Source organism: Scyliorhinus torazame, chromosome 3 (assembly GCF_047496885.1).
Source record: "Scyliorhinus torazame isolate Kashiwa2021f chromosome 3, sScyTor2.1, whole genome shotgun sequence".
NCBI classification, from domain to species: domain Eukaryota; kingdom Metazoa; phylum Chordata; class Chondrichthyes; order Carcharhiniformes; family Scyliorhinidae; genus Scyliorhinus; species Scyliorhinus torazame.
The window spans coordinates 328,095,052-328,119,795 of record NC_092709.1 but is presented as its reverse complement, the minus strand read 5'-3'; the positions used below and the strand labels follow the sequence as shown (position 1 = coordinate 328,119,795).

General features: G+C 50.1%; 2 protein-coding genes across 2 annotated transcripts in view; one reads left to right on the top strand and one right to left on the bottom strand.

Annotated features, from left to right (window-relative positions):
• Positions 1-15,743, top strand: part of LOC140409433 (threonine synthase-like 2) — a 61,004-nt gene extending 45,261 nt beyond the window's left edge. The window contains exon 5 of the mRNA XM_072497867.1: positions 15,661-15,743. Coding sequence (XP_072353968.1) covers positions 15,661-15,743 — 83 coding nt within the window. The remainder of the gene's footprint in view (positions 1-15,660) is intronic.
• A 534-nt stretch (positions 15,744-16,277) lies between these two features.
• Positions 16,278-21,388, bottom strand: LOC140409284 (fatty acid-binding protein, liver-like). The gene is made up of 4 exons (XM_072497656.1): positions 21,232-21,388; positions 19,874-20,046; positions 17,806-17,898; positions 16,278-16,438 (listed from the first exon to the last, which is right to left on the bottom strand). The coding sequence occupies exons 1-4, from the start codon at positions 21,296-21,298 to the stop codon at positions 16,385-16,387; spliced, it is 387 nt and encodes a 128-aa protein (XP_072353757.1). The 5' UTR covers positions 21,299-21,388; the 3' UTR covers positions 16,278-16,384.
• Between the last annotated feature and the right edge of the window lie 3,356 nt (positions 21,389-24,744).

The window sequence follows — 24,744 nt, the reverse complement described above, 5'->3', positions numbered from 1 at the left end:
CCAACCAGGTTCTGTTTCGATGTCACTAGCTTTCGGAGCGCTGCTCCTTCCTCAGGTGAATGAAGAGGTCTGTTCCAGAAGACATGATATATAGACAAATTCAAAGATGCCAAACCAATGCTATGGAATGAGACCATTAGCAGGGTGAATAAATCTTTACAGATCCAGAGATGGGGTAACCCCAGGTTAAAGGAGGGTGTGAATTGTACCAAGCCAGGACAGTTGGTAGGATTTTGCAGGCCAGATGGTGAGGGGATGAATGTAATGCGACATGAATCCCAGGTCCAGGTTGAGGCCGCACTCAGGTGTGGGGAACTTGGCTATAAGTTTCTGCTCGGTGCTCGGCGATTCTGCGTTGTCGCGCGTCCTGAAGGCCACCTTGGAGAACGCTTACCCGGAGATCAGAGGCTGAATGCCCTTGACTGCTGAAGTGTTCCCCGACTGGAAGGGAACATTCCTGCCTGGTGATTGTTGCGCGATGTCCGTTCATTCGGACTGAACGGAATGAACGGACATCGCATATCAAAATCCATCAAAGATACCAGGCAGATAACCAAGACCAGCACAAACCAAGCCTCCCCACACCCCTGTGCTTTCAATGTTCTGTATCTCAATCCAGTCTCCTGGGACAGCAGTAAAAGGTTAAGCTCGTCCATCAATATTTTGACATTCTACAATTGATCTTCAGCTTACCCAGAGCTTCCATGAATAGTTCCACATTTTCTTGACTCTGGAGTTCATACCGTCCACTGAAGTCCATTCTAATGGTTAAGAATTTGAGAGAGGGGGGGCGGGGGGGGGGGAATAGGAATAGATTATATGGATCCTTTACCGGAGACAGTAATCAATATCAAGTTCTAATTTGGCAAAGTACTCAATAGTCTATTCCGTGCACATTTGTTTCAATATCAACTCATCATCATGTATCAAGAACAAAACCCTGGAGTTTGCACAGTCTCCCCGTGTTTGTGTGGGTTTCACCCCCACAACCCAAAAATGTGCAGGCTAGGTAGATTGGCCACACTAAATTGCCCACACTAAATTGCCCCTTAATTGGAAAAAAATGAATTGCGTGCACTAAATTTATTATAAAAAAAAACAAAAACAAAACCCACCCCCTTCAGTAAAAAATCAGTCCAATTCTTTGTGGGGTCTGTGCATCTACCCACTTCTAGGAAACTGCAAATTGCATTAATTACTCCCCAGGGTTCTTGTGCTTGCTCAACACCCATAAGAATGCCATAAGAGTCTTATGCCACACAAAGGGGCCCTTTATATCTGCGCTGGCCATCAAGCACCCATCTACTCCCCATCCCATTTCCAGCATTGGGCTTTATGCTTCTGGAGTTTCGTGCTCATTTAAATGCTTAAGTGCCTGGATATCCTTGCTGGTAAAACTAGCCACTGGTAAGACCAAGATCCAACTTTGATCCTGAAGGTGGTCACCATTCTGTACTAGTGGGTTTCAACAAGTTACCTAGCAGTACACCAACTGTTTATACTTTACATTCCCTTTTAGCTTCACCTGCCAGTGTAATTATTATAAATGCCATTTCCTTTTTGTACAAGCATCTACTTGTACAAGCATCTACTTCTGCCCTTATCTGCTCAAAACTTCCATTTTAACAAAAATCAATATGTTAAAAGTCAAATAGCTCCATTAAGCTCTCCGATGTGAAATCAAGATTTGATCAAAACGAGTGTTGGAACCCATCTTTGGGTGACTGCACACAGAGTCAAGGAACCAAGTAAATGACATCCACTCCACCCAAGGAGAGTTCAAGTCAGCTCCAATTCCCACCTCTAGAGTTCATCTTCTATACCATATTCCTACACTGCAAACTATGGAACACCAGTAACCATATCAAACAGCAGCTCACAAAATGTATTTAGGGCCCAAAAACAGGTTTTTGTATAAAAAACAAACCGGTTGCCTTTTTAGTTACCAATGTTGTTCAAGTTGCCAACCAAGTGCCTTTAAATACCAACACATCTAGTCAAAAAAAGAGCAAATGAGGAAAAGGCAATAAAAGCCTGACCCTGGTCATAAGGATCCCAAGACAATTAAATTTCCAGCTTATTATTTACCACAAGACAAAAATCAAGTAGCAAGGAACCATTTAATTATACAAGTGACATTAGGGCTGGTTTAGCACAGGGCTAAAGAGCTGGCTTTTAAAGCAGACCAAGGCAGGCCAGCAGCACGGTTCAATTCCCGTACCAGCCCCCCCCCCCCCCAAACCCAAACAGGTGCCGAAATGTGGCGACTAGGGGCTTTTCACAGTAACTGCATTTGAAGCCTACTTGTGACAATAAGCAATTTTCATTTCATTCCATTTCGGATCAAATTAGACCATTATCTTGTCAAACAATATTATGATTCAATAAAATGCAACATTCTGATCAAAGTGGTCTGACAATTCACTCAACTCAAAGCAACCCAGGAAATACTGGACTAGCCATATTGAACCAATAATTTACACCACAAAAAAGACCAAAGCCTTCTTTTAAAAAGTGCCATCATTAAACCAAAGGCTGAATACCAATACACAAGATAGTCACTGGCAGAAAAAACTAGACTTCATAATTACACACTCAAAAGAAAAAAAAAGTTTGTTCCAAAAAAAAAAAAAAAAATCCTTTACAAATTTAAGGTACAAATTTCCGGACTAACTTTTGGCTCCCTTATTATTCCCCTGTTCTCAAATCATCTAGAAATGTAAAGTTGTAGCAATGTTAGATTAAGTGACTTTCCACAAAAATAAATATTAACTTGTTGCTCAGAGTAAATTAGCCCTAACCCAACAAACTACAATCCACTATGGAAGAGCAGGACTATATAAAAACCTCTTCATCAATGGGTGCAGAAAAGGAGACCACTAGTTAAGCAAAAGGCTACCTTAGAAATAAAAAAAAAAAGCTAAAGAGACTCTTGAACAGCAAGCAAAAGAGACAATTTATAGGAACTTCAGCCTGGTGTGATTTAGGAGAAAATAAGAGCTTGTTAATTGAAATCAGGCTATTTCCAGAGGCATTCAGAGAAGGATGCCAATGTTTAAATCATAACAATCAACTCTGATTAAACTTCAATTAAGAAAACAATTGGTGAAGATTCTGCAGAACTCGGCTTCATGCCTGCTCACAAGAGTGGTGAATGATAATGCCACCAGAACAAGTAGAAAGAACTCCAAGAAAAGCATTGACACGAATAAAGATTACAGGACCTTTCTAACTTAAAAATGAATACCTATGATAATTTTGATATTTGGGGCAATATTTTGTATTGTGGACTTATATACAGTTTTTAAAAATGAAATTCAAAAGAAAATCTACCAACACATCCTCCTTACTGTTCAACCAAACATTGGGCCATCAAAGATAACCTGGAAGAGGAATTCAGAATGAAGTAGAAGGCCATAAGATACAGGAGCAGAATTAGGCCATTCGGCCCATCGAGTCAGTTCCACCATTCAATCATGGCTGATGTTTCTCATTCCCATTCTACTGCCTTCTCTCTGTAACCCCTGATCCCCTTATTAATCAAGAACCTATCTGTGTCTGTCTTAAAGACACTCAGTGGCTTGGCCTCCACAGCCTTCTGCGGCAAAGAGTTCCCCAGATTCACCACCCTCTGGCTGAAGAAAGTCCTCCTCATCTCAGTTTTAAAAGATCGTCCCTTCAGTCTGAGGCCTCGGGTCCTAGTCGTAACGTCCACTCTATCTAGGCCTCTCGGTATTCTGTAATTTTCAATTAGATTCCCCCCTCATCCTTCTAAATTCCATTGAATATAGATGAGTCCTCAACCGCTCCTCATATGACAAGCCCTTCATTCCCAGGATCATTTTTGTAAACCTCCTTTGGACCCCCTCCAAGGCAAGCACATCCTTCCTTAGATATGGCGTACAAAACTGCTCACAAATGGGGTCTGACCAGAGCCTGATACACCTAAGCAATAGATCCCTGCTCTTCTATTCCAGCTCTCTCAAAATGAATGCAACATTGCATTTCCCTTCCGAACTGCCAACTGAACTTGCATGTTAACCTTAGAGAATCCTGAATTAGGACTCCTATGTCCATTTGCACTTCAGGGGCGTCATTCTCCGACCTCCCAGCGGGTCGGAGAATGGCCGTTGGCCGCCGTGAATCCCGCCCCCGCCGGTTGCCGAAGTCTCCGAAGGGAGAACAGTCGGCGGGGCGTTAATGTCGCCGCTGCCGTCGGAGAATGTCACGGGTCTGCGCAAGGCAGACGATTTTGGGCCTGCCGATATTCTCCCTTCCGGATGGGCCAAAGTCCCGTCGACGTGATGACCGTTCACGTCGACGTAAATTAAACCTCCTTTTCATCGGCGTGACCCTGTGCTCCAGGGTCACGCCGACCAGCGTGGAGGTGAGTGACGGCCTGGGGGGTTGGCTCTGGGCAGGCGATGGCGTGGCCGCAGTCTGAATGCGTGAGGAGAGGTGTGTCTCGGGTTGTGTGTGTGTGTGTGCGGTGGGGGGGGGGGGGGGTCGTTAAAGTAGGCTGGGCTCCGGGGGAGTGACGGGAGGGGGTCCGTGCCGGGGTGGAGGTTGGGGGGGGGTCCGTGCCGGGGAGGGCGATGGGGGGTCTGTGCCAGGGTGGAGGTTGGGGGGGGGTCCGTGCCGGGGTGGAGGTTGGGGGGGGGGGTCCGTGCCGGGGAGGGGGATGGGGGGTCCGTGCCGGGGTGGAGGTTGGGGGGGGGTCCGTGCCGGGGAGGAGAGTGGGGGTCCGTGCCGGGGTGGAGGTTGTGGGGGGGTCCGTGCCGGGGTGGAGGTTGGGGGGGGGTCCGTGCCGGGGAGGGGGGTGGGGGGTCCGTGCCGGGGTGGAGGTGGGGGGGAGGGTTCCGTGCCGGGGAGGGGGATGGGGGTCCGTGCCGGGGTGGAGGTTGGGGGGGGGGGTCCGTGCCGGGGAGGGGGATGGGGGGTCCGTGCCGGGGTGGAGGTTGGGGGGGGATCCGTGCCGGGGTGGAGGTTGGGGGGGGGGTCCGTGCCGGGGTGGAGGTTGGGGTGGGGTCCGTGCCGGGGAGGGGGATGCGAGGGCAAGTGAGTTGGTCCACCTGGCCAGGTGCCAACCTCCAACAGTTGGACACATGCGGTCCATGCCACCTGGCTGGGGGGAGGAGGGGATATGGGCAATGATGACATGTCGTTGTTCCCCTCCCCCCACCAGGCCGTCATGTTTTCCGATCATCCAGCGATGTTGGCCGCCGTGGCGGCAGCCGCTCATGCCTATGTTGCCCTGGATGAGGAGGAGGAGGAGGAAGAGGAGGAGCGTGCCAGAGAGGCGGCGCAGGCTGCCGCAGAGGGACAGGCGGCAGCCGCCCAGGCTGGAGGGACACCTGACCGACAGGACGAGGAGGGGGAGGAGGACGTCGCGGCCCCACGGCAACGGAGGCACCCAAGGGCGCCCGGTGTGTACCGGCCCCGGCAGTCATACCAGGACCTCACGGACCGGGAATGCAGGAGGAGACTCTGGATGAGGCGGGAAACCGTGGCACACGTCTGCCACCTGCTGGCACACCTGTCACCGCGTGGCACTGGCGGGGGACACCCTCTCCCCGTGTCCGTCAAGGTTACGGTGGCCCTGAACTTTTATGCAACGGGGTCATTCCAGGCACCGAGTGGGGATCTGTCCAGCATATCGCAGACATCGGTGCATCGGTGCATCCGGGCAGTGACAGATGCCCTATATGCCATGGCACACCGCTACATCCGCTTCCCCATGGACCGGGCCAGCCAAGATGCCCGGGCCGTGGGCTTCTCTGCCGTGGCCGGGTTCCCCATGGTCCAGGGCGCGATCGATGGGATGCACGTCGCCGTGCGGCCACCTGCAGATAACAGGGCCGTGTTCACCAATAGGAAGGGGACCTATTCGATGAACATACAGGTAGTCTGCGACCACCGCATGATGATCCTGCATGTCTGCGCCCGTTACCCAGGCAGTGTACACGACTCATACGTGTTATCGCGGTCATCGATCCCCGGCATGTACGAGGGACGCCATTCCCGGCTGAGGGGCTGGTTGCTGGGCGACAGGGGCTACCCATTGCGATCGTGACTGATGACGCCTATACGGAGGCAACGCAATGAGGCGGAGAACCGCTACAATGATGCCCATGTAGCGATAAGGGGAGTGATAGAGAGGTGCTTTGGTGTGCTGAAGATGCGTTTCAGGTTCCTGGACCTCTCTGGGGGCGCCCTCCAGTATCGGTCAGATAGGGTCGGCCGCATCATTGTGGTGTGCTGCGTCCTGCACGACATAGCCCAGCAGAGGGGCGATGTGCCGCAGGCAGAGGAGGGCGGACTGGAGCAGCAGCAGGAAGAGGCGCAGTCCTCCCCAGATGAGGGGGATGGGGGTAATGGTCAGGGCAGATGGGGTAGACACAGGCGGGTGGCTGTCCACCGTTACCGGCTGGCCCAGCGGGCACGGGACAGACTGATAGCCGCCCGCTTCACTGACTAGATGGGCGTGGGAATCGGGTAGTATGGCCACAGACCGCACACCATGGCAACAGCCGACCACCCACACCCCCCACCCATCCACCCACCCAGCACCCTCACCCCCCTCTCCAACCCCACCCACCCCACCCGCATGCACACCACCCCCCCCATTGCCGATCCACCTGCGGCACAACGGGCCGGGCTCACACAGTTGCGGGTGGACGCGTGTCTATTGCAGGCCATGGAGGATGATGACAACCCGCCCTGCGGTGAGCTCCTGGCTCTACATCGTTGGACTATGTCTGACCCATGGCCACAGTACCACCATCCACCCGGACCATCCCTGCGTACGGCTGTGACACTGCAGCGCACGGTTCCGTCCTCTGCCCGGGGGGATGTTGATGGCGGCCCAGGGGGAAGGGGGCAGACTCACTTGGGGCTGAGGTAAGACCACCCCTCACACACACACTTGCGCTCAACGTACATGACACCCCCGCACGCTTTGGACAGAGCACAAAGGCAGCTTCTGTAGGTGTAACATTGACTTTAATAACCAAAGGAGTTCATGCACGTGCCCTAGCCCCTAAAACTCATCTGTGCCCTGCACCCGTGCCAACTTACTCAGTGTCTAATCGTTTGGCCTTACGGGCCCTTTGACTACGTCTACGTGGTTCCCCAGACGTTACAGCAGAACTGGAGGTGGACTCCTGTGATTCCTGCCCTCTGACACTGGATCCCTTTGCCGTTTCCTGGGGAGTCCTGGCCTAGATGGGCCAGGCTGCGGCCCGGGCGACTGGGATGGCGTGCTGCCAGCCTGTCCTGCCCGTTGCCCACCCGATGCACCTGGGACGGAAGGGGGGGAGTCCGAGGTGTCGCGGTGTACCGGGACCTCCCCTACAGGGGGAGCCGGGACGGACCACACCACCTCCTCCTCCCTCGGGATGCCCGATGGCCCCCAGGCCTCTACATGGGTGGGGGATGCGAACGGACTGGCCATCCAACGCCCCCCCGACATCTGGCGCTGCCAGTCCTGGAGGCCCGTGCTGGTATCGACAGGGGTCTGCAGGTTTGCAGCCATGGAGCCCAGGGGGTTGGCAAACCCTGTCTGTGACAGTGCGACGCCGGCTCGCACATGGCCACTGGCGCCGATGCCCTCAGCGATGGCCTGCAGAGACTGGGCAATGGCCTGCTGAGACTGGGCCTTGGCCTGCAGAGACTGGGATATGGCGTTGAGCGCCTCTGCCATCTGGCGCTGGCACTGGCTCATGGCCTCCTGTGAGCGGGCAGCCATTTCCTGGGCCACAGACGCCGCCTGCACGGAAAGCCCCAGGCCTCGCAAACCGTTCCCCATGTCTGACACCGTCGCACCCATTGCCTCCACCGCGGACGCCACCCGTGCGGTGTCAGCTTGGGTGGCACGCATGACCGGCACCACTCCCAGCTCCTGGACGCGGGTGGACTCCTCCACCTGCGACTGCAGCCGCCGCAAGCCGCCCGTCACCCTCTTCGCTCGTCTCCGGGTCGGTGGTTGCATCGGATCTATGTGTGGGTGTGGTAACTCCAGGAACCCGGGATCCATCTGGGCGGCAGATGTTCGCTTGGGCTGGGCTGCCCTCCGACCGCCCGGCCCCTCTGCTGCTCCTACCTCCACCTGCTGTACCGGGACGGCTGTGTTGTGCGCACCAGTGAGTGTACCAGACGCCTCATCACTAAAGTGCCCAACCGAGGTGAGTGTTTCTGCGATGGTGGAGGGTGTTGGTGACAGCAGTGGCGTTGTGTCGTGCTCTTCGTCCCACTCTGAGTCCATGGCACTTTGGGGTGGGGGTTCGTCTCCACCCATCCACTCTGAGTCACTGTTCGGTATTTCTTCTTCCTGGGTAGTGTTGTCCCGGGTAGGGGTGTCCTGGGCAGTGCTGTCCCGGGTAGTGGTGTCCCGGGTAGTGGTGTCCCGGGTAGTGGTGTCCTGGGTAGTGATGTCCTGGGTAGTGGTGTCCTGGGTAGTGGTGTCCTGGGTAGTGGTGTCCTGGCTCGGATGTGACGGGGGCCTATGGCTGCCCCCCTCATCGCTGGGTGGTCGCTCCCGCACGTGACGGGGGTGTCGTCTCCCTGTTGCTCCAGGTCTCTCCGTCTCCCGTGGTGTGCGAGGGGCATCCTGCGGGCGTCGCATGCTGGAGAGTGCGGGTCTCTCCGTCTCCCGTGATGTGCGAGGGGCATCCTGCGGGCGTTGCATGCTGGAGGGTGCGGGTCTCTCCGTCTCCCGTGGTGTGCGAGGGGCATCCTGCGGGCGTCGCATGCTGGAGGGTGTGGGTCTCTCCGTCTCCCGTGGCCTCCGAGAGGCATCCTGCGGGCGTCGCATGCTGGAGGGTCCGGGTCTCTCCGTGTCCCGTGGCCTCCGAGGGGCATCCTGCGGGCGGTCTGCATCTGCGGGGATGGGTGCCTGGACGTTTGGTCCTGTGATACACAATGAAGCATGCATGGTTAGACATCAGGCAGTGATCAGGTGATATGGGGGAGGGGGATATAGGGGAGGGGGGATATGGGGACGGGCTGTCGGTGGCTCACTTGCTACTATGCCCGCGACCTCTGCATCAGCAACCTCCCGGTCCTCAGGTCCGCCAGCCAGTTCCAGGGCCCTTTCCTCGTGTTCGGTCAGTGGCCTCTCATCAGCGGGGCCTCCTCCAGTCCTCACATGCTCCCTAGTGTTGTGTGCGCGCTTATCCTGTGGGGGGGGGTGGGGTGGCAGGGGTAAAAGGCAACACTGTTAGGCAGGTAAATGAATGCACGCCATCGGTTGCGCGTGCATTGCAGAGGTTAAGGTTAGGGCTAGATTCACTTGGGGATATGGGGGATATGGGGGAGGGGGGGATATGGGGGAGGGGAGATATGGGGGATATGGGGAGGGGGGATATGGGGGATCTGGGGGAGGGTGGGATATGGGGGTATATGGGGGAGGGGGGATATGGGGGATATGGGGGAGGGGGGATATGGGGGATATGGGGGAGGGGGGATATGGGGGATATGGGGAGGGGGGATATGGGGGCGGGGGGATATGGGGGAGGGGGATATGGGGGAGGCTCACCCTGCCTGCTCTGACGAGGTCGTTCACCTTCTTGTGGCACTGGGTGCCTGTCCGTGGTGTCAGGGCCGCAGCGGTGACGGCCTCTGCCACTTCCCTCCACAGACGCCGGCTGTGGCGTGGGGCAACTCTGCGGCCATGCCCGGGATACAGGGCGTCCCTCCTCTGCTCCACCGCGTCCAGGAGAGCCTCCACATCCCGTGACTCGAACCTCGGGGCTGAGCGGCGGCAGCCACCCAGTCGGGTGTTGCGGTCGGGTGTTCCGGTCGGGTGGGGGGGAGCAGCGCGGCCTTATGAGCCGTCACGCCGTGCGGCGCGTATGATGCTGCACGGCGTGAACCACTGCGCAAGCGCGGATCCCGTTATGTCGCTGCTAGCCCATTTCGGACCGGAGACTTTCGACCCATTTTTCCGACGTGACGCAAGTCGGATTTGCGCCGTTTTTTGCGCCGATCGGCGGACTTTCCGCCAATAACGGAGAATTTCGCCCCAGATTTCCAAAGCCTTTCCCCATTTAGAAAACAGTTTATATGTCTATTCTTCCTTCCAAAGTGCACAGCCTCACAATTACCCACAATGTAAACATCAACCACTTCTTTGCCCTTTCTCCTAGCCTGTCCGCGTCCTCCTGCAGGCTCTCCGCTTCCCCAATACTACCTGTCCCTCTACATGGCTGAAATCTCCCCATAACAAGTATGTTTAGCCGGGTGTTTCCCTGCGCTCGGACTGCCGAGAAACCCCACTCTATGGATTTGGGGCTTTGGGGGGGGGGGGGCGGGTGCGGGGAACTCCCCAATGAGGCCGCACTTAGTCCCGTTTTCTGCACAGAGGAGCCCTGCCCGCTGGAACTCCTCAGTGCAGAAGGAGATTGGGGCGCCATTTTGAATTGGCATCTCAATCTTTTGATCCCCTGACGCGACCCCTGAACACCCCCAAAGCCATAACTCAGCTGTAAGGGGCTCCTCAGGCTCCCTGTATCCCTTGTACCCATGCAGGGCACCCAGGGACAGATGCCCATCGCAGAAAAAATGCCAGCTTGGCAATGTCAGCCTGGTAGTGCCTCTACTAGCTGGCAGTGCCACCTGGGAACCTTGGCAATGCCAGGCTGGCACCCAGGTACCACTGCCAGGGTGGCACCATCGGGAATTGTATTACATATTAAACACCCTTGTGCACAACCATTATGATGTCTCTGTCACTTTCTTCCGCAATGTGAGCTGACCTCCGAACCCTCGGCCCATCTCTCCAGACAGGCTCCCGGCACGGGCACACCGCATGCAAGTGATGGGTGTGAACGAACACTCAGCAGACAGGTTGGAGTCGACAGTGACCCGCTGATCGGGCTGACACAATCCCAGCACCCAGAAGTGATGTGACACATGCTCTAGGAGGGTGGGAAATGGGAGTGGGGGATGACGGACCAGGCCACATCCTAAGTGAATCGGGTGATTATTGCCAGACTCTCACTGCTTCCGTCTGTCCTGCAGCCTTCGGCTGATCCTCAGGTTCCCCCCTGGCCTCATCCTCCAGCCCCTGCTGTTCCGGCGCCGCCTCATCATCCTCTTCCTCAGGGCAACACGGTGCCACAGTGGTTAGCACTGCTGCCTCATGCCGCCGAAGACCTGGGTTCAATCCCTGCCCCGGGTCACTGTCCTTGTGGAGTTTGCACATTCTGCCCATATCTGCGTGGGTCTCACCGCAACAACCCAAAAAGATGTGCAGGCTAGGTGGATTGGCCACGCTAAATTGCCCCTTAATTGGAAAAAAAGAATTGGGCACTCTAAATTTATATATTTGTTTTAATTATCCTTGGCCTCCTCCTCCTCAAAAATTACATTCTTGGCACATGTAAATTTCTGGCAAGCCTGCCCTTTATTGCACTTGTCACGCGACAGAAACTTTAAGACAGCAGTGTAGCTGGCTAGGCCATTTACATCAGTTAAGGGTCAACCACATTAGTCTGGGCGCTGGAGCCTCTAAACCAGTTAGGAACTGGATTCTGAGCCTGTTGCATTTTTACCCCAATTTGACATCCCTTTCCACCAACATTTCGATTTCCAGGGTTTCTTAAACTGACCGCAAGTGCCACAGTGAGGTTTCACCTTACATCATTTGGATTAGTTATCCATACAATTGGATTATTACCCTCTCTAATTGGGCTCAATATTTTGAATATAATTGGACTAATTTTCCTCAGGCTGGGGAAGAGAATTAAGAAAAACGCAGACACAGGTAATAATTTGTCATGAGAAACAAAGGGAAGGGTCAAAGATCACAGAGCAGTGTGTTTGAAGAGATTTCCCCTCCCCCATGCACCCCTTGCCGTTTGTTTGCAGGCGCGGAAGCAGCCTAACCATTGGCCGGTGGAGGGGTCTTCAGCCCCGCCACTGTCAACAAGGCCTCTTGTTGTTTGCATCCTTTACTGCCAGGAAGCCTGTGGAGGGGACACCACCGTCAGCGAGATTGAAGATCCCGCTGGCGGGAATGGCTGGATAATACCACCCAATCAGTAGAAAGTAATGATCCATTCATTGGTTTTAAAAGGGTGTAAAAGGGTGAGATCGAGCCATGTAAGGAACTGCGGTTCGAAGGTTTTGATAACAATGAGTCGGGTTAGAAGGTCCTAGTCAATCTTAATTTCAGCCCCTTTATCATGAGAAAGCAACATGAAGGATGGAAGAAGATGGGGGAAAACATCTGATCTTGGCAGGCATTCCCCAGCCGTTCGCTGGCAGTGGGATTCCCTGGTCCCGTGGGCAGGGTACTCCCAATCGCAGGCGTTGCCAATTTTAATGAGCGGAATACTATCCCACCTGCGTTACTAATAACTGTTGCCAATTCTGCACCGGAGGCACCAATAATGTGGCCCTTCTTAATATTGAGTAATATTGCTTTCAGAGTCGCCATGTATCAAATGATACCACCACAAGGTTCAACCGGATATTTATCAAAGACCCAACAACCAGTCAGTTAGTTCAGGTTCAATAATGGTTTATTTACACACAAGATTAACTCACACATGCAACATAAAAACACTACAAGCTAAACTACACCTAACACTACAACAACCTGTACTTAACTTCAGGCACCCGGCTTTGGCAGAGGAACAAGGCCTTTGTTCGGATCTGTAGTGGCTGGGTCTGGAGAAGTAACTTCGGTTCTGCTGGGCTCATCCGTCTGGTAGCGATCGTTGATCTTGAACTTGCTTCTGGTCGTGGTGCTGCAGTTGGCTTCAGGTATAGGCCGGGCCGAAGAGTGCCGGTGTGCCAGGGCCAAAAGAGATCGAACACACGGCAGTATCTCGCTTTATCCTTTGGGGTTTCGCGCTCTTTTGGGCAGTCCTTAGCTTTGGACCCAGGCTTCGATTACTGCCTTCGATTTGAGCCAATAAAGGGGCGGGTGCCTTGATGGCTGGGCGTGTTCTGAGCGGTCATTGACCTTGGCTGTTTGGGCTTCCTGGGTGAAGGGAGTGGTGCCAATGTGTCTGGAATTGTATCTGATACCTGAGTACCAGTCCTTTGTCCTGGGGAAATGGGCCATTAGAATGCAAATCGGCTAAGGGTTTTGATACTGTCTGGTTCTCTGTTAGCAAATATACTTTAGGCACTGGGTTTGCCTGAATCCTGTATTGGCCATATTTCCCTTGGGTCTTTGCAAGTATCCAGGTTTACTTTGTAAGTGGCCATCCCAGATGGCTACACAGGTTTTCCGGTGGCACGGGGTGGCTTCAATAGGAATTTCCATTGAAAGCGGTGGAAGCAGAGAATCCTGCCGCCAGTGAACAGCGGGCTGCCGAGAAACACGAGGCAGGGGGCCCGGAGCACCTCGCGTCTTGTTTCACTATTTGTTTTTGAATGTACTTGCTATGCTGCTTAAATCATCATGTGTAATTTTTCCTGGAGTAATGATTGTATTTATTTGCAAACCACATTAAAATGAGCAAAGTAGGAATACAAGCTGCCAATCTAATGTCTTCTCTATACAATTTAACTTTTGAATCGAGAGAGGCTTCTGCAATTTAGCTGCCATCGATCCTACATTTTAAAAGTAACTACATTTCGAAAGTAGTACATTCAGCATTGGATGGGTAAAAATGTGCTCGAATTAAATGTTGAAAAAAGCAAGTTTTTCATCTCTGCCACGATCTCCATTCCCTACCCTGAACACTGCCAGAGGTTGAACCAAGATTTTGCAGTCCGGCAACCCAGTTGATTCACCGTGAATAAGATTGCATATATCTCCCTCTCCTCCATTGCATTCTGCCCTGTCCTAGCTTTTCTGCCGCTGAAATTTGCATCCATGTGTTTTTTACCCCTGGACTTGGTTATTCCAATGCATACCTGGTTGGTCTCCCATATTTTTTCCAATGTTACTCTTCGACCAATCGGGAACTCCTCTGACCTGATTTGTGTTGAGTGCAGTTCACCTATCATCTCTGTGCTCACTAACTGACATTGCCTCCTGGCCCAGCAGTGCCTCAATTTTAAAGCTCTCGCCCTTATTAGCAAACTCCCTCTTTTCCTTATCTTCTTAACCACCTCCAACCCTCTGAGATTTCTCCAATCCTTGCCTCCGGCGCATCCCAGATTTCCATCATTCCCCAACTGGTGGCTGTGCCTTCAGCTGTTTTCGACCCTGGAGTTCCCTCCCGAACCTCTCTGTCTCTCTCCTCCTGGCTCCCCTCCTTTAAGATATTGTTTCAAACCGAACTCCTCAACCAACATGATGCTCAGCTGTCCTAATATTTTCTTTCTTCCCCATATTGCAACAGTGGCGGCACTTCAAAAAGTATTTCATTGACTGTCAACTACTTTGGAACATTGTCAAGTCATGGTAGGTGATACAAATGTAAATCTGCTAACATAGAGCAGATCTGTTAACCGTGGTAGCACAAGTGGCTAGCACTGTGGCTTCACAGCACCAGGGTCCCAGGTTCGATTCCCCGCTGGGTCACTGTCTGTGCGGAGTCTGCATGTTCTCCCCGTGTGTGCGTGGGTTTCCTTCGGGTGCTCTGGTTTTCTCCCACAGTCCAAAGACGTGCATGTTAGGTCGATTGGCCATCCTAAATTGCCCTTAGTGACCAAAAAGGTTAGGAGGGGTTATTGCGTTATGGGGATAGGGTGGAAGTGAGGGCTTAAGTGGGTCGGTGAAACTCGATGGGCCGAATGACCTCCTTTTGCACTGTATGTTCTATATTCTATCTCCCGAAATGGCTCCATGACTGTTTTGTTTGATAATGTTCCTGTGAAGCATTTTGGGATGTTTTGCTATAGAAAAGGGACTGTCAAGTTGTGGCTGTTCTCATTAGCTGTATCCATTTTGGAAGTCATGAAAAGTGCAGTATAAATGCAAGTTCTTCTCTCTGAAAACTGGGTGGCCTATGTAGTGAGTGTTTTATTCTCCGTAGCTGGTAGCCCTTTTGTACACCGGTGTTCCTCAGCCATGATGGCAAAAATTAAGATACGCCTACAGCCCTTTTCATTTTTGGATTTCCATCAGACGGGTGTCAAGGAATGTAGGCTTCCAGACATCACTCTGAAGGTGTGCCCATTGTGTCACCATTCTTTGACAAAAATCAACTGGGTCCAGATGCCAGAAGGTGATTGTTAACATAGATGTGAGTATCTGCATAGCTGTTCCTATCTTTTGAAGCTGCAAACAAAAATTTGATATTATCAGAAGTTGTCAGGCAACCTGATACAAGAAGACATCTCAGCATTCATGAGGAGACCCAAATCAGAGGATGCAAGGCCTGGCGGCATGGTAGCACAGTGGTTAGCACTGTTGCTTCACAGCTCCAGGGTACCAGGTTCGCTTCTCGGCTTGGGTCACTGTCTGTGCGGAGTCTGCATGTTCTCCTCGTGTCTCTGTGGGTTTCCCCAGGTGCACCGGTTTCCTCCCACAGTCCAAAGATGTGCAGGTTAGGTGGATTGGCCATGCTAAATTGACCTTAGTGTCTAAAAAGGTTAGGTGGGGTTACTGGGTTACGAGGATAGGGTGAAGGTGTGGGCTTAAGTCGGGTATTCTTTCCAAGGGCCGGTGCAGAATCGATGGACCGAATGGCCTCCTTCTGCACTGTAAATTCTATGGTCCAGCTATCTCTAAATTCTGGAAACTTAATTTTTCAGGAGCCTCTGAGCTGGTGACTATTGTGGATTATTCCAATTGCCCTAAAGAGATGCAGAGACATATTGATTATTGTGGACCTTGAAAGCAAAACTGAGCAACGTGTCCTTGGGTTAACTGGTAGGTGCCCATCAAGTCTTGGCATTTCCCGTAGATATTTAGGGCACGGCAATAAAAATAATAATCTTTACCACTGTCACAAGTAGGCTTACATTAACACTGCAATAAAGTTAATGTGAAAAGTCCCTCGTCGCCACACTCTGCCGCCTATTCGGGTACACAGAGGGAGAATTCAGAATGTCCAATTCACCTAACAAGCGCGTCTTTCCAGACTTGTGGGAGGAAACCTGTGCACCCGGAGGAAACCCACGCAGACAAGTGGGTTACTAAATAATACAATGAGAAGGTATCCAAAGTCATACATATGGATCCCATTGGGGACCTAAACTGACATTGCGGAATTTATAAACTGCTACACTGTTCATTATAATCAGGGATCTTTACCTCCTTAGGGCATTCCATTGATTCAAAGTGATTAATACTGATCTCTGAAGTGAAATGTGGTTAGTTGATTTATAATGCTTGTCACTGAAGAGGTAAATACAATTCAGACAAATCATTGCAGAGTAGCATCGGATTTATTTTAATATTATACGATAACATACAATTAATTTAAAATAAATCCGATAACATACAATTAGCTACATAAAGTGTTCTTCCATGGTTTCAACCGACTCTTTTGCTGATTCTCTTGTAGGTGATGTCTCCAATTGCCGTGGTCTGAAATGGGAAAATAGAACTTAAATCATTTAATTTTATCCAGGAACACTGGGCAACATTGAGATTGATCCCAGCTTTGTTTGGTTGACAGCACATTTCCCTACGAGTCAAACATTCCTGAGTTCAAGATCCTCTCTAAACTGACACTTTAATGCCACAGAAAGAAAGTAAGGTTTTCATTCATTTGCCACCTCACACGACCTCAGGATCCTGACATGCATTACGGCCAACAAAATATTTTCTTGAAGTATAGGCTGGGATTTTCTGGTTCCCTCGTGGCAATACCCGCCGTGGGGGATGCGGGGGTCCAGCCAAAAGCCCATTAACCTTTGATGGGACTGGATGATCCCGACAGTGGGCGAGGCTGGAAAACCTTGCCCACAGTCATTGCAGGAAACTCAGCAGCCAATTTGGACACAGGAAGACCACACAAACCGCAATGTGATAGCATTCAGATAATCTGCTTTTGTGATGTTGGTTGAAGGGTAGATATTGGGCACGATATTGAGTTCAATGTGTTTCTGGTGAACGTTAAAGATAACAAAGTATTATTTCAATAAAACTATTACTTCCTCGGCCAACATCATAAAAAACGGAGTAACAGGACATTTATTGAATTGGTGTTTGTGAGATTTTACTGTGAACAAATTGATTCTGTGCAAGTCATGGGAACTGAGGCTGCACCCATAGAACATAGAAAAATACAGCACAAAACAGGCCCTTCGGCCCACGATGTTGTGCTGAACCTTTGTCCTAGATTAAGAACAAATTAATCTACACCCCATCATTCTACCATAATCCATGTACCTATCCAATAGCCGCTTGAAGGTCCCTAATGTTTCCGACTCAACTACTTCCACAGGCAGTGCATTCCATGCACTCTATCACCAACAGGGTCTGATTCCCTCCTATTTCCTCGAGATTTTTACATGCTAATTGGATATATGAAGATTTTTGTTCTTTTCCTGTTCTGAAGGGTGGCGTATCATTCCATTGACTTTGGGCAACCTCTGGTCCTCATTGAAGTGGTATCCTTGACAATGAGGGCCAGCAAGCTACTTGGTCATGGTGAATTTTTTTTTATTCAACCCTGATATTCTCCACAGTCATGCTTGAGAAGGAAGGATTGTAGGACAGCAGGCAAGAGTCTGGGCATTTTTTCTCTCCTTCCCAATCTGTGGAATCTGAAGGACACATGAAGTTGAATGCCATTTAAAATCCTGTTACCCCATCATCATACGTACATCAACGTCACACTCACCCAGGGAAACATGGCCACTGCCTACAGCTGCTCGTGACTGGCTCAGAGGATCAAACCCACAGCACAAAATACAAGAAACCCCAAAAGAGAATTTGCCATAACTTACATTAACTAGATGGTCTCCAGTGATCTCTATAACTGAGGTAATGTTTTGTATCTTGGCAACAAGTTTGTTTTTTCCTTCACGGTTAATGATAATCTAGATAATTAAGAAATGAGACATTAAAAACTAAGTTTTCAAATGAGTCCTGATATTCATTTAACATTTTTAAATTATTTCATGGGTGCGGGCATTGTTAGCAAGGCCTGCATTTGCCCTTTAAACTGAGAGGCAGTTAAGAATCAAACATGTTGCTTTGGGACTGAAGTCACAGGTAGGCCAGACCAGGTTAGGATGGCAGGTTGGATTGGATTTGTTTTTTGTCACGTGTACCAAGGTGCAGTGAAAAGTATTGGTCTGCTTACAGTCCAGACAGATCATTCCGTACATGAAAAGAAAATACAAAAGTCAAAAATAAAATCCACAATATTAATACATAGACACAGGCATTGGGTGAAGCATACAGGAGTGCAGTACTACTCAGTAGAGAAGATGTGTGAAGAGATCAGATCAGTCAATAAGAGGGTCATTTAGGAGTCTGGTAACAGCGGGAAGAAGATGGGCGCGATTCTCCGCTCCCGCGACTAAGTGCCTACACCGTCGTGAACGCAGTCGAGGTTCACGACGGCGCAAAATGGACCCGATCTCGACCGATTCAGGGCCGAAAATGGGCTAGGATTGGGGCCGCAAGAAACTCGGGGGGCGTGTCGCTAAAGCAGCGTCGACAGCGCGCGCCGGGCACTGGCGCCGCATAAAAGCGGTGCCACGTCATCCGTCACCCACGCATGCGTGGTCGCCATCCTTCCCGAGGCCGCCCCGCAAGAATATGTCGGATGGATCTTGTGGGGCGCGGAGGAAAGGAGGTCCTCCTTCAGCGAGGCCGGCCCGCCGATCGATGTGCAACCCCAGTGAAAGAACCCCCCTCGCCCCCCCCACAGGCCGCCCCCCCAGCGTTCCCGCGCTGTTCCCGCTGGCAGCGACCAGGAGTGGATGGTGCCGGCGGGAAGCCATCATTTTGGGCAGGCCGCTCGGCCCATTCGGGCCGGAGAACAGCGGGTGTAGCGGAGAATCGCCATTTTGGGTGTGCCGGGCGATTTTCCGGCCAGCGCCGCGCAGAACTCGACGGGGCCATTCCCGCCGCTTGGGTGCATCGCGGGAGGGCGTCGGACTGGCGTCGCGGGGAAAAATGGCGCGCCTGCCGATTCTCCAAACCCGCGCGGGAGCAGAGAATCGCGCCGAATGTTTTTGAATCCGTTTGTGTGTGTTCTCAGACTTTTGTATCTCCTGCCAGATGGAAGAAGTTGGAAGAGTGAGTAAGGTGGGTGGGAGAGGTATTTGATTATGCTGCCCACTTTCCCAAGGAAGTGGGAGGTGTAGACAGAGTCAGTGGATGGGAGGCAGGATCACGTGATGGACTGGGCGTGTTCACGACTCTCTGAAGGTTTTTGCGGTCTTGGGCTGAGCAGTTGCCATACCAGGCTGTGACGCAGCCACATAGGATGCTTTCAATGGTGCATCTGTAAAAGCTGGTAAGAGTCAATGTGGACATATCAAGTTTCCTGAGAAAGTATAGGTGCTGTTGTGTTTTCTTGGTCATAGCGTCGACATGAGTGGACCAGGACAGTTTGTTGGTGATGACCTAGGAATTTGAAGCTATCAACCATCTCTACCTCGGCCCCATTGATGCAGACAGTGGTGTGTCCAACACTTTGCTTCCTGAAGTCAATGACCAGCTCTTTAGTTTTGCTGGCATTAAGGGGGAGATTGTTGAACCCAAATCCCCTAAAGGATTACCCTGGGTATGCAGGATTACCAATCCAGTGACAATATCACAATGCCACTGCCTCCTCCCAAGTCAGTGGGACTATTTAAATTGCACTTGCAGAGAGCAGGCAAATTGCAATAGACTAAAGTGCCTTCTCTGTATAACTTTAAGATTTCATCATTCCAGTTTGAGTCTTTAATTAAGAATACACATGAAATTAAGCCAAAGAACGGCACAGCCCCATGCATCTAGCACCATGAAGCATTGCCTTAATGTTTGTCCTTTGTATCTAATGGAGGGAAGTATTACCTTAATTTTGTCTCTTGTGGGAGAATCTACTTCTGTCTCCTGTCCAATTACAAACTCATTAATGAGCACTTCACTGCCCGCTGTGACAGTGATCTTAAAGTGGTCTCCAGTTTCGACAATTTCAGACGTACCCTCTTTGTACTTCCCGCTTTCAATCAAATCATCGGAGATTCCTGGAAGTTGGATAAAAGCAACAGGAATTGACATGCCTGAATAGCCAGAGCTTTCACAGTTCCATAAAATCCAGAGAACCCCTACAGTGCAGAAGGAGGCCATTCGGCCCAGCAAGTCTGCACCGACCCTCTGGAAAAGCACCCTAACTAGGCCCAATCCCCCGCCCCATCCCCGTAACCCCAGCTAACCTGCACATCTTGGGACTGCTGCCGAAAATGAAGGTGACACTTTGACCTGATTCAATCTTGTCACTCCAGAGGTGCTGATTCACCAGATCACAAAATAAACTTGGATGAGGGAGATCCTCCACAACGACAGAATATTCTGATCTAATGATCTTCTTCTTCCAGGTTCAATTATGTACCTCAGGTTTGATCTTTTAAATTGGCACTGTCTTTTTTTTAGCGTCCACCTTCCTTCGCTTTGGAAGCTGCCTAATCGGTTCACCAAACTTTGATATCACACTATTTGTGCAAAAGGAATCGAAAATGGAGGCACAGTACAGGCTCGAGAAGTTTAAGTGTGCCACTGAAACAATACGGTGACTGTTAGTTGTTCTGTTTAAACAATGTTTTTTGAAAGCATTGCACTAGGAGCTATGAAAACAGACTGAAATGAAATTAATCATTTCAGTTCACTGTTTGAGTTGCTCATTTAAAGTAAACTGTACCCCATTCAGTTTAGTCATTCAGTGATGTACGAGGAAACCCACCCCAGAGTCCCCAAACCGAGGAACCGATTCATGCACACAACAGGTTTTGTGATTTGTCAGATATGGAGCGACTGGGGTCGGTCTTGGCTTTTGTGTGAAACCCTATTACAGGTGCTACAGGGCCAGTCACCTACCATCCCTCCTGGTGTTGACACCAAATTCAGCAAGAGGCAAAGCGAACTGATGATTCACAGTTGCCATATCACATAGTCAAAATCAACCTCACCCTCTCGCTACACAGGGAGATCAACATTACCCAATGTATTTTGGTGTACGTTGGAATAGCCAATCCTCATCCTTTGCAGTTTTGTTACTTTAAACAGTGCAGCTTATGCTTTCTTGCAAAGTATCATTGGTTTTGAGGTCACTTTGCCCATTAAACAGACGTGACCTCAACTGATGTCAAATATTTTAGAATTTCATGCCATGATCTCAAACACAAACCCACTTTAAATTGTCACTGTACACTTACCAATAGCTTTCATAAAAGATGCAAAATTCCTCTGCCTCTGCAGCTTATAGTGTCCATTGAAAGCCATTGTCAGAGAGTCCTCTCTGCGCAACACAGCAGGATGAGAAAGTCTATGAGACTGCTACCTTGCTTTGCAGGGATTTCTTTACATTGAAAAGCTGAAGGTGTGATGTTGAATCATTAACTCACGTACACAACGTATGAGAGTGACTCAGCTCTGATGTGGCAAGAAGCAGTGTAGCCATTAACACCCTCAAGCCCCTTTTCCCAATCTGCTCACTTGGATGTGCTGACTCATGCTCTGTTCGAGCTGCCAATAAGGTGCAGCTTGGACGGTTGGCTATACTCCCTCAAAAGGTTATGGCCCCGAAGTTGCACAAGTGTTATTCTGCTCTGCTGCTTGAGCATTGGCGCTGGATCATTGAAGGGAGATGGCTCACACCGAATTATGTTGAAGCCAAACCACCGAAACAAGTTATTCTTTCCAGCTGGTTCATGTTGTCTTTTTGTATTTAACGGAAGCCTCCTCCTACCTCTCGTGATCTAACATCATCATTTGTACTTTCCCCTCATCTGCTTATCTATCTTCAGCTTAAAAGCATCTATTCTATTCACCTCAAAGACTCACTGCTGTTGCGAGTTCTCCATTCTCACCACTCTCTGAGTGAAGAATAGTGCATGTATGAACAAAGGATTATATTATATTTTTGACCCTTAGTTTGGATTCCCTCATAAATTGAAACATCTTCGCTCCGTCTACAATACCGAAGCCCCTTTCATTTAAAAAAAAAATTTTTTACCCAATTATTTTTTCCAATTAAGGGGAAATTTAGCATAGCCAATCCACCTAGCCTGCACATCTTTGTGTTGTGGGGGTGAAACCCACGCAAACACGGGGAGAATGTGCAAACTCCACACGGACAGTGACCCAGGGCCGGGATTCGAACCCGGGTCCTCAGCGCCGTAGGCAGCAATGCTAACCACTGTGCCACCGTGCTGTCCCCGAAGCCCTTTCATAACTACCCTCGGGTCACTGTTCAACCTGCTCTTGCCTCGAGAGAAAGAATGTTTTCCGGTTTTATGGTATTCAGGCTGTATGCCGAATGAAGTGATGGCTGAAGATTGAAAAAACTGTGAGAATTCAGAGCCTCTAAATTTAAGCCCCACCAAGGCATTGAGCAGATATAATCAGGATAGATTCTTGTGCCAATACGGAATGTGGGTCCCTTCGTCAGAGGGAGAGTCCTTCAAACAAAACACTAAGTGCCCTGATTTTCTGCTCAGGTGGATGTGAAGGGGGCTCCTTATGTTTAGGTCAGAAACCTTCCCTCAACCTATGCCACCATATAGTGGCTCATTCAACTTGCATTCACAGGGGTTTTGTTATGTTAAATCTGGTTGCTCTGAGGGCCAGGAGCTTAGGTTACCGTTAAGATGTGGAAAGTTGTCTATAAATACATGTTCTTCCTTACTTAAAATCCTTTGTGCTTGCCGGCACTCTTCAAGTGCAAGATAAGACATTAAGAGATCAAATTTGCTCTTCAGGATCCAGGAATGAATGATAATTTGGCAGACCGGAAAAAGCAGCGTTTTTCAAACTTTTCTTTCCCCTGGATTCATTTTTGCCGACTTTCGGGACCCACGGCGGCCGACTGTCGCGACACATGCCACGTTCACTTATCTTTAATGCGAAAGTGAAGCCTGCGTGTTCCTCACAGTCTCACTTGAATCAAGTTCAGGGGAGGAGAGGACAATGCGCATATCAGGTGCAGACTTCACCCAGATCCTTGGTGCCGTCTTCATCCTTCTGAAAACGTAAAATCCAACCTCGCACATGTAGATTGTTGAGAAGGGCAATAGCAACAAAATGTGTGTTTTACTCAGCACTGGATACTGCTGGGAGATGCTACACCGGAATGCTGACAGCCTTATGAGCTTTTGCCATGTTTTTAATGTGGTATTACAGTTCAGCTACAGCAGCGTAGTCTTTTCATTTAGAGTCAGCAGTAAGGTAATACCTGGCACTGAGGTCTCAATGTCAAAAGGAATTTTTCACCCAACACTTCTCTGTCAAAATCTGAAGCTTCTCCTCTCATTTTCCTGTAATTTCCTGCATATAACACACATGGGCTTTGCATCCTTATTTGCAGTGGCAAATTGATAAAATCATACCTCAAGAAATCACCCTTATACTGCTTTATTCCCCAATTAAATTTCTTCTTTGTAGGCTGTTAACCAGAGGCCCTGGAGCTCTGTACAAAACTTATACTAGCACTGCTCTGGTCCTGCATTGGACTCGCCTGTGCAACTCTCGAACAGATTCTGTTGTGAGATCCTGTCCAATAGGTGAACTGCTTATATGAGTCGCTGGCCGTCTCTTACTTTTAAGAAAACCATTCACCATCACAGCCCACTTGCCTTGCTTGCCAGGAACATGGAAGCAACACTGCTCCATGATTTGGTGCCAGAAGCATGTACCTGGAGGGTGCTTGATGTCAAGTGTGCATGCAGGGCACGTGACCTGCTCACTGCTGTCACTTCTGACAGTACTGAACGAGTACTTTTCTTCTGTATTTACAAATGAGAGGGGCCATATTGTTGGAGAGGACAGTGTGAAACAGATTGGTAAGCTCGAGGAAATACTTGTTAGGAAGGAAGATGTGTTGGGCATTTTGAAAAACTTGAGGATAGACAAGTCCCCCGGGCCTGACGGGATATATCCAAGGATTCTATGGGAAGCAAGAGATGAAATTGCAGAGCCGTTGGCAATGATCTTTTCGTCCTCACTGTCAACAGGGGTGGTACCAGGGGATTGGAGAGTGGCGAATGTCATGCCCCTGTTCAAAAAAGGGAATAGGGATAACCCTGGAAATTACAGGCCAGTTAGTCTTACTTCGGTGGTAGGCAAAGTAATGGAAAGGGTATTGAAGGATAGGATTTCTGAGCATCTGGAAAAACACTGCTTGATTAGGGATAGTCAGCATGGATTTGTGAGGGGTAGGTCTTGCCTTACAAGTCTTATTGAATTCTTTGAGGAGGTGACCAAGCATGTGGATGAAGGTAAAGCAGTGGATGTAGTGTACATGGATTTTAGTAAGGCATTTGATAAGGTTCCCCATGGTAGGCTTATGCAGAAAGTAAGGAGGCATGGGATAGTGGGAAATTTGGCCAGTTGGATAACGAACTGGCTAACCGATAGAAGTCAGAGAGTGGTGGTGGATGGCAAATATTCAGCCTGGATCCCAGTTACCAGTGGCTTACCGCAGGGATCAGTTCTGGGTCCTCTGCTGTTTGTGATTTTCATTAATGACTTGGATGAGGGAGTTGAAGGGTGGGTCAGTAAATTTGCAGACGATATGAAGATTGGTGGAATTGTGGATAGCGAGGAGGGCTGTTGTCGGCTGCAAAGAGACATAGATAGAATGCAGAGCTGGGCTGAGAAGTGGCAGATGGAGTTTAACCCTGAAAAGTGTGAGGTTGTCCATTTTGGAAGGACAAATATGAATGCGGAAT